Here is a 10272-nt window from a genome sequence, read left to right on the forward strand (position 1 = left end):
TATCCGTAAGTAAGTGCGGACGAGCGTTCTGTAGCTAAGCTTCCAAACGTATGGTTACTTAAAGACAGTAGTATTGAGCACGAAGAACAGAACTAACTAAGTACATGAGAGAGTGTCCTTATATATCCTATCCTTCGTATACCATATCATATACCATCGGGTCTGCCGTATACCAGTATGGTAGTTGTAGACCATGATGGTATGCCGTATACCATATGTTCGTCCATATACCGTAGTCACGTGGTGCGAGGCCGTTCCGGGCGTCGTGTTGGCAATCCGCGATTGTACTAAATAACAGTTTGGTTTTGCCCGAGCGCTGCCCTTATCGGCGCTTTCTGCCTGGCGAGTCCGCCTTACTAGTAGGTTAACTAGCAGGGGTCCGTAACACTTATATTTAAAGAATATCTTCTGATTACAGTCTTTCTACATATTTAATTCCTGGATGTAAGAAAGATAAAGCATATATCAGTATATACTTTTACTATAATTCTAATATCTCTAAACATCATTCTTTCTTCTTTATTATTCTAGTATAATAAAGAAGCCTTGAGTCTTTCAAATAGCAGACATAAATCCAGAGAATTTAGACTGTAAATAGCAAAATGATTAAAAGAATTAGATAACTACTATAATCTTCAAACAATAGCTTCTTTAATTTGATTAGAAAATGACTGGCCGGCAGGTTGTTTTATTATATAATAATTTCTACTAGATAATTTGGACTTACTAAACATATGCCATCTTGGGCCGCATTCAACGCCTTTTTCAGCAGCTATTTAATAATACGTGACTTCTATCCTCCACCACGCTCCCAGTCTTACTACTATTATATACCAGTCACACTCGCGCTCATCACCCCACTATTATAAGTGTTTTATTAATTTTAAGTACCACTCTTTCAGTACTGTCCCTCCAATCAAAAATTATATAAGAAAGCTGAAAATAGCTCTATTTTATCTTTTTAAATATATCCAGACTCTGGCCAGATCTTAAAAATAATTTATTTACCACAGCTTCTCTCTTCAGAATTATTTTTTCTTCTTTTAGTTTCTTTTTTAATCTATTTACTAAATAACTCTACTTAAGAAGATTATCTTCTAGCCTTAAGATTTTTTCTTATATTTATAATAAACTTATTTCAGTTTTTTATTAAATAATTACTTTATTAGAATTTGCGATGTTATTCTTATTTAATTCTTATAATTACTGTATCTTTCTTCTCAGTATTTATTTTTTTTATTTCTTTAAATTTACTAATAAAATATATCTATATACAACAGAATCAATTCCTCCTGACAGAAAATAACTATAGTAAGAATAATATTACCAGTAGCAGTCCTGAATGGGACGAGCAGTAGAATACTATTTATAAAATAAATATAACTAAGCCAGATATTACCAAGCAGAATAATAGCCTGAGGATATAAAAATATCTTTAATTAGATAAAGAAAATCCTACTTTAAAACTAAGTCTATTTAATAAAATAAATAAATTTTATAATAACTTCTTTAATAATACCAAAATCAATTTTTATAAAATTAATAATAATTTTAATAAAGTAGAGGATACCATTAAATAATAAAAACAGAGTAAAACTTAATAAAAATAGTCAATAATATTAATTAAATACTATCTTTACTATTCTCTGCTAATACAGATATAGATATTATAAGAGTAAAATAAGATTACAATCTAATATACAAAAATAATAGAATTCTGAAGAGACTCTATATCAGATATTAAATAATAATTTATATCAGTTCTTAGACTGGTCTCTTAAACTTAAGTAAGAAAAAAATAATTAATATAATAAAAAGGTTTAACTTATTAAATACTAACTGAAAGAATCTTTGTAGATTAAAAATAAAATTACTAATTTAAGTAGATCAGAAGTACAGAGGATCAGTAGTATAAATTATTATTTTTTTAAATTTATATAATTATCTTATTTAACTGTCTAATTTATAGGATATCAAGTACTTAATAATAGAGTATAAACTAGATATATAAGTAAAAAAATATTAGTTTATATTAAAGATATCAGTCTGTTAAATAAAATAATTCTCTTAATTCAGCTAGAGAAGTTCTATTTTAGATTCTAGTATATCTAAATATATCTGTTTAATTTACTGGCTCTGTTTATTATATATTATAAAAATATTTTATTAAATCTTTAGTTTAAGAGTTTATAAATCTTATTACAGAAGAATCCTTACGGCGGATCTTCTATCTTTTTAATTAAATTAATATCGAATAAATATAAAAAGTTTTTTAGACTGATTAAATTATAAAAATACTACTTTTTTTTATTTTATAATTTCTAAGTCCTGTTGGATCTGTTAATATAAATCTATTTTAGAAATTATTATTTTTTCAAGATATATCTGGACCAGATAATATAGATTAACTAATAATAGAATTATATTTATACTCTCTGAAGTAGTCTATAAACTATTTTTAGTAATATATCTTTATATATTACTATTCAGAGTCTTATTTCATATTAAAGTATTCTGGAATAACTTAATATTAAAAGTCTAATTATAGCAGCTTTTCATTAATAAAGATTACCAACAGCTTCTAGTATTCTTAAATTTGTGATGGCGAGCGGTATTCACAGGTACATGACTAGATCATATAATATAGTTTTATTTACTTTATTTATTTTATTCTATTTATTTATTTTTATTATTTATATATACTTTCTTATACTTTCTTCTTTCCCTTCTCATATTTAACATTCTAGTCTTTTTATGCTAATTAAAATATATTTGATTAGCTCTTATATAATATTAAATATTATAGTTACTTCTTCTTTTTTTTAATTAATACCGCACGCGGCTAGTTATTCAGTAATATATCTTAATAAATTTCTGTTTTTTTCTAAAAGACTGCCATGGCTTCGACACTGTTTTTATAATAGTAGACTAATTCAGTAAGTATATAATTTTTATTCTATATATTAAATAGATATCTACTCAGAATATAGTCTGCTTATTTATAAACTGAGTATATATCTAGACTGGATTATCTGATATAATTATATCTGACTGCGGGGGGCAGTTCACAGCTGATTTCTAAAATAAATTTTATAAAATTTTATAGATTAAGCTAAAATTCTCTACTGCGTACTATTTCTAAACTGATAAACAGATAGAGATTATTAATTAATATACTATTTAATAATTTATTTTATTTATTAATTACTTTTAAAATAATTAATTAAAATTACTACTTCTGATTAACTTTGTAACTGTGACTTTACTATATAAATCAACAGGGCTGTCGCTATTTATAATAAAAAAAATATAACTGAGAATATTATTTAACTGGATATCTTTTATAGAATTTCCGCTATATATAGTTACTCAGAATCAGGCATAGAAGTTCGCCCGCTGAATAGAATAGATATAGCAGTTTATATAAAATAATATATAAAAAGCTTAAGATTAATAAATTTAATAAATAAATTATTATTAATATCCAGATAATTTTAATATCAGTAATAAGATTTTTATTAATATAAGAAATTAGCACTGGAACCAACCCTCGTAGAAGTTTTTAAAAAATTAGTATAGACCTGTTTTAATTATTAATAAGATTAGAAATGTATATAAAATTTATTTCTTAAAAAATATACACATGTATCTAGTTTTTTATTCTGAGAAATTATATTTATAGAACTTATTAAAAATTCTACCTAGTCAGATCCAGGACACCGCCATTCCTATTAAAATTAATAACTAGATAGAATAGAAAATTAAAAAGATTCTGACCAGTTACTTATATTATAATTATCTGTAATACAAAGTTAAATAATTTATATTAAATAATACAGATTATATATAATATCCTGCTGGAAACTTCAAGAATACTTCTTTCCGGCTATAGAATTATTATATAAAGAATTCTACCTGCTCTAGTTCTTTTAAACGACTGCTGCAGTGGCTCGCCGCGGCCGAGGCTGATAAATTTATATTAGATTATAAAGATGATGATATCCCGCTGGCTGAGAACAGTCAGTCTTAGTAAGAGAAATAATATAATAGTAAGCAGTATTCAGAGACATGTGACTAGATTATATAATATAATTCTGTTTATTTTATTTATTTTATTTTATTTACTTATTTTTATTATTTATATATACTTCTCTATACTTCCTTCTTTCCCTCCTCATGTTTGATATTCTAGTCTAGATGCACCAAATAAGACATATTTGATCGGCTCTCACAGATAGAACGTGATTATCCTGTATTTTCAGACCAACATGTCTTAATTAGGATATGGGGACCTGCCGAATCAACACCGAAAATAACCACTCCTACAGCTGATTACGGCTGCATTTCCACCCGGGACATCCGTATGCTCCGACACCCCCCCTCAAGCGAGCGAGTTATCACCAAAATGAATATAAATACAATCACTTGTCTCTGTGAGAAAGACCAAGTAGTTAAATAAAATAAAAGTGAGCTTTTAATCCTAGTGGCTTTGTACAGCTATCTGCAACCATATCAGCTGTAGGGATCTGCTTAATCTGGATGATACCTTGATTAATCATATCATATGTATAGTAATATCGAATATCAATGTACTTCAATCGCTTGGTCTGCATATCGGATATCTTAAGGTCGATAGCGCCTTTGTTATCAATGTACATCAAGATACTAGGTGCAGCTTTATTACATAATCAAAGATCTTTTATAGTTTCGTGAATCCAGTATGCTTGGTATAAAGTTTCTGATGCAGCAATGCACTCAGCTTTATTAGAGCTCTTTGCTACACATGTTTAGCATTTGGCTTGCCAGGCTATTGGTGCTCCTGTAAGATTAAAGATATATCCACCTACTGACCCTGCTTCGAGTAGCTGTACTGCGCCGATATAATTTACCATCCTATACATCGAGGTCTACCATTATCTCTCGCGCGGGATCACGGTCCGTTATAATAGTACCACTACCACTTCCTCGGAGTCATATTCAATAGCCGCACGTAGCGGCGTGCATTTATTGCCTACAACATCCAGCCTTGCCCCAGCAGGAAGCAATATCTTTGAGAGAATGCTGTTTGCCTCGACGGCCAAGCCCTATGGAACCTTACCCATGACGCCCACGAGATGCAGAACATCGCTTGGTGTGCCTGTCAGTGTTCTTCTAGTCGGACGATATACATACCCACCGAATTTCGCGCGCGCAGCACTGAGCGCCCATCAGCATCCACCTCACTGGGAGCCGCCGAGCCCGTTGATATCTTTTTTTAGTGTCCCGCGGCATACGGACTTGGTCAATAGAGGAGGCTTTAGGGCCCACTGGATAGAATGAAAATAATTGCTGCAGAAAGTCCGAAGGCGAAATGCCGCCATACTTTATCCTAGCGACAGGCTCTTGATACTGCAAGATTAGAGATGAAGTGCTCCGATAAAGATGATCTCTGCCAGGGGTGGACACCGTCGTATATACTCAGGGCCGGTCCCCGGAATATCCCAGGATACAAGAATATCAGTCAGCTCAACTTCAGTCTCATGACCATAACAAACTAATTCACTCAGTACTATGAATGATGACAGGTTCTTTGATACGGTACAAGCATCCTGAGACGGACTTTAGTATACTGTATGAAGCTTTCACGGAGCAACTTCTCCGAATAGGGAATACTACTCATATATAAAGAAAGTTTTGGGTAAATTCTCTCTCTGATGGAAGGACACTCGGTAATTCAATATAGCATGAAACATTTGGCCTTGTCCATAGCTTTAATTAGTCTCTGAGAATCCAGAAACTATATATTCTGTAAATCAAGCGCCTCCAATATAATTAATCTGGTTGTTATTTATTTCTTTAGAATCCTTATAAGCCCTAGCTACCGGATTTCCTTTGACACTTTTTAACTTTCACCTTCTGCTTTAGTGCTCACTTCCTCGCCGTTTTTACTCACCAAGTAAAACTAAGCACGCCGTAACTGCGCTGACCAGATCAGTGACCTTCACATACTGAGAAACATGCTTAGTGAGTGAATCAAGCTGCTCAAGTTTCCGCTCACTGAGCTAATTAAATAATTGGCCCCCTTGACGAACTCATTCCTATATACATAGTAGGACTACTTCTACAACAGCTGACATTTGTGTTCCCGCCAGCCTTGTTATTATACCGCAAGAGGAGCCAGAAATTCCTTCCCTCTTCCCGGTAATTTAAGCTGGATAAGCTTGGCTGGATTGCCAAGCTGATTACTCTAGCCTTTGCAGTGTTTGTCCTGGTTTCCTATAACTTTCCATCTGTTACCGGTAACTACCGGGAACGTGACCAAGTATAAGTTTCCTACATTGTTTCTCACCATAAAATGTAATCTGAAAGATTGACTACTGCAAAGTCGCCCACCTCTGTATTAAAGGCGACAACCGCGCAAAGTCCGCAGAGGCCTGCACCACATCCATCCCCATTGCTTGATTAAACTGCTGATGACCCTCAGCCCCCAGGGAGGTATGCCAGTTGAACCCAATGTCCGCATTCCCATACCTCGTACCGTTATCAACCCCCATCGCCGAAATAATTCCGTCCGTTCCCGAATTCATTCCAGACACCAGTAACAAGTTGTTCCTCCGCTGCGAGCGCATCATCATCTCAGCCAGCTGGCGCTGCTTCTCTAGCTCCATCAACAGAAACGCATCCATGCGCTCCTTTGCAAGCACCAGGAAGGGGTCTAGGTCGTTGTTCTCGCAAGCTTGCTGCCAGAGAGTCCGCATTCGGCGGGAGTACATCTGGCATCTGGCTTCGTTTGGGACGACGGCACAGTCGAGATAACTGGCTAGGCTCGTCCCATGGATGACATCCTTGTAGCAGAGTTCGCATGCGGTAAAGAGGCCTTTTCCAAACCATTTGCGATTCTTGTAGGCTTGGTCCCGGGGACAATCGGGCAATGGCCCATGCTCCGACACATATTTGAAGAAGATGGAGAAGTTTCCTTGGTTCACTGCGTCCTCATATTTCGGGAGATACTTGGAAAACCGTGGCGATGCAGGGTTAAAGTCGCAGAGCCATTTGCCATCACGCCGGAAGTTGAATTCTTTGAACCCCTTAGCGAAATCAGGAATGACCATGAAGGCTAGGAAGCACCGTCTGCAGATGGCGAATGCATCGAAGGTGCAATCCTCTGGGGCATACCAGGTCGCGTTGCGCATGTCATCTGTACTGCAGGGATGCGACTCGAGGATCAACCTGGCTAGGTGCTCGAAGCCGTCGTACTCGTCGGTGTTTTCAGTCATACTGACTCGTTTGCAGCCAGCCCAGGCGGCATATATTGGAACTGTCTGCATCGCACAGACGAGTTGCTGCTGTTGCTGCTCTGCCGTAAGGTCGAGGAGCTCCCATGAGCTGGCGTGGTCCAAAAAGAAGTGGTCCAGGTAGCATGCCGTGCAGACAACCAGGTCGGGGACCGCCTTTGAAGCGTACCAATGTGTCGAGCTGGCTTGGAGTTTTGTCATCTCTACACAAGAGGGATACTGCATCCGTCTTCTGAAAATGGGGTGCAGGTCATCCCAGCGGTTGCGTGACGTGATCGCCCGAAGGAGTCCCTCCTTTATCAGCGGCACCGCCGCATCACATGTCCATATTCTCTCTTCCGACTTGATTGTCGGCGTCGCGGTGAAGTACGTCCTGAGCTGATTCCACGTCACCAGGTCGAGATAGCACGCTTCGCATATCACGAAGCCCTGAATGTCCCATGCGCCGATCATCCCGTACCACCGGGAGCCATCAAGCCCGGTGTGACCTGCCGGGCCTTTGCAGGCTGGAATTTTGATCCGCTCGACCATGAAGGCGTTGATCGCATCCCAGTCATCTGCGGCCAGATGCGACATCACCCGCGGAGTATTCCATTGACATTTAAGGTCACGATTCCCGCTTACCCAGAGAGCCTCGAAAAGGCCTGCGTGACGAGTGGGTTGGATGTGTTGGTCATAGCAATAAGAACATACCAGGAATGAGGGGGCATTGGTGGGGGAATACCAGATGGCTGTCCACGAGATTCCTTCCGGATTGACGCAGCGGGAAAGGACCTGTTGCTACTGCATTAGCATCTCTCCAGGCTCTGTGCGTGGCATGGGCGTACTGGAATCTCGTCTTCAGCCCCGCGGGCGCCGTTGCCTGCTGCGTTTGTTTGAATGGACATGTTGACAGATATATCTCGAGACAAAAGAACTGGGCTTTTCGGTCTTTCCGCGTTCCTATTTAATTGTCGTTGTGGACGTGGCTGAGTGCTTATCTGCTGCTCGCTTCGAATTAACTAATCGGGTTAAGCCAACAGCAGGCTTGTATACGCCACAATAAAATCTACCAGTAACTGGTGAGGCGCGAGCTGACGCTAGCTCGCGAAGCCTGAAGTGAATGCCGATTGGCTACTTCGTATTTCACTCGCTCCCCGACATTTTTATTGGTGCAAGTTGATAAATCTGAAGCTCATAATATATCTGCTATTTGACCCACGACGAAACTGTCCTTCTCCGTGTTATACTGTCGGCGGCGAATGTCTGGGAGGCACCAGATGCCACATGGACCTCGACATCCCCTGTGCCTGTGTTACAAGTTTTGATAAAAACAAGATCCAGAATACCGTCTTCATTCCAGTCGAAAAGCTGCAAGGCTCCATCCGTCTCTCCTCCGAACATCGTTGCTACCTCCTGCACCCGATTCTGGGAGGTAGAGGCACCAGATGCAATATGGACTTCCACCTTGTTAGTTCCGGCGTTTTGGTCTTTGATATAAGCAAAGTCTGAATGTCCACTATGTTGATATTTCACAAGCCGCCATACTCCGTTTTTGTTCTTCTGTGAAGGTAGTAGCGACCTCCTGGATAGGTCTCTGAAAGTTGGATGCTCCCGACACGAAATGCACCTCAACATATCCCTTACCAGTATTCTGGTTCTTGATATAAACAAGATGCAGTTTACCGTCGCCATTGAAATCAATCAGCTGCCGCTGTCCGTTGTTTTCTTCCACAAGAAGGTGGCCGTCTCTAGGATTCGCGTCTGATATGTAGAGGGTCCTGAGGCAACATGGACCTCGACGGAGCCTGTGCCGGTGTTCGATGTCTTGATGTAGATCAAATCAAGTTTCCCACCACCGTCAAAGTTGGCGAGTTGCCAGTTACCATTTTCTTCTTCAAAAAAGGTCGTTCCAGTCTCTTGAATCTGGGTTTTATAGTGTTAAGAGCCAGAAGCTGCATGGACTATGACGGTACCAGTACCAGTATTACTGGGTTTAATGTATGTAAGATTAGGAGAGAAGTTCGAAGAAAAGGAGCCAAAGCCCATGTTCCATAAACTTCGGACATTCATTATAGTGCCGGCCGGAGATCACATCTCCTCCATAATGTGGGAGCTGATTAAATATATCTTATTTAGTGCACCTAGACTAGAATATTAAACATGAGAAGGGAAAGAAGGAAGTATAAGAGAATACATATAAATAATAAAGATAAGTAAATTAAACAAAATAAATAAAATAAACAGAATCATATTATATAATCTAGTTACGTGCCTCTAAATACTGCTTATTATTATATAATTTCATTTACTGAGATTAGCTGCTCTCAGCCAGCGAGATATTATTATTCTTATGATCTAATATAAAGTTATCAGCATCGGCCGCGGTAAGCTACTGCGGCATTTATTTAAAAGAACCAGAATAGATAGAATTCTTTATATAATAATTTCATAATTAGAAAGAAGTATTTCTTAAAATTTCCAGCAGGATATTATATATAGTCTGCTCTATTTAATATAAGTGTCAAACCCTAAGATCACTTCCTTGTAGAGTGGTTAACGGCCAGGGTAGGGTAGGTTAATAGGAAAATCTATACCTTCCGTCAGGTTAACGGTTAGGTATAAAATATATATATACCTAAACTAGATTAACCGCGGTTAACCTGGTTTACCAATCTTTTCCTATTTAAAAAGACAGTAAAAACTAATAATAAATTTCTATCTAATTTCTATCTAATTTATGCACCTGCATGCAATAATGGACAATGCCTATGCATTGCCCCGTTATGCAGATAAGCAACATTATTTCTTAATATAATACGATTTTGTCCTGCATGCTTGTTCTCTGGCTCATGCTATCACTAACAAGAAGAGATAGACTCTAGGTAAAAAAAAAGAACCCCCCAACAACAAGAAAGCAAGCTCCATTCTATTTATCCGTCAGCACCTCAACAGTGCAACTAGCAAGCCATGGGGAGCGGCGCACCATAGAAGAATATTTGACATTATTTAATTTCCA

General features: G+C 37.3%; 1 protein-coding gene across 1 annotated transcript; it reads right to left on the reverse strand.

The window, feature by feature from the left end:
* Nucleotides 1-6353: 6353 nt before the first annotated feature.
* Nucleotides 6354-8161, reverse strand: BDQ94DRAFT_178018 (uncharacterized protein; the record flags this gene model as incomplete). Its single annotated transcript, XM_026773041.1, has 2 exons — nt 6354-8048; nt 8102-8161. 2 exons carry the CDS (start codon nt 8159-8161, stop codon nt 6354-6356), a joined length of 1755 nt encoding a protein of 584 aa, XP_026619407.1.
* Nucleotides 8162-10272: the final 2111 nt, after the last annotated feature.

Source organism: Aspergillus welwitschiae, assembly GCF_003344945.1.
Source record: "Aspergillus welwitschiae strain CBS 139.54b unplaced genomic scaffold BDQ94scaffold_124, whole genome shotgun sequence".
In the NCBI taxonomy this organism is placed as follows: domain Eukaryota; kingdom Fungi; phylum Ascomycota; class Eurotiomycetes; order Eurotiales; family Aspergillaceae; genus Aspergillus; species Aspergillus welwitschiae.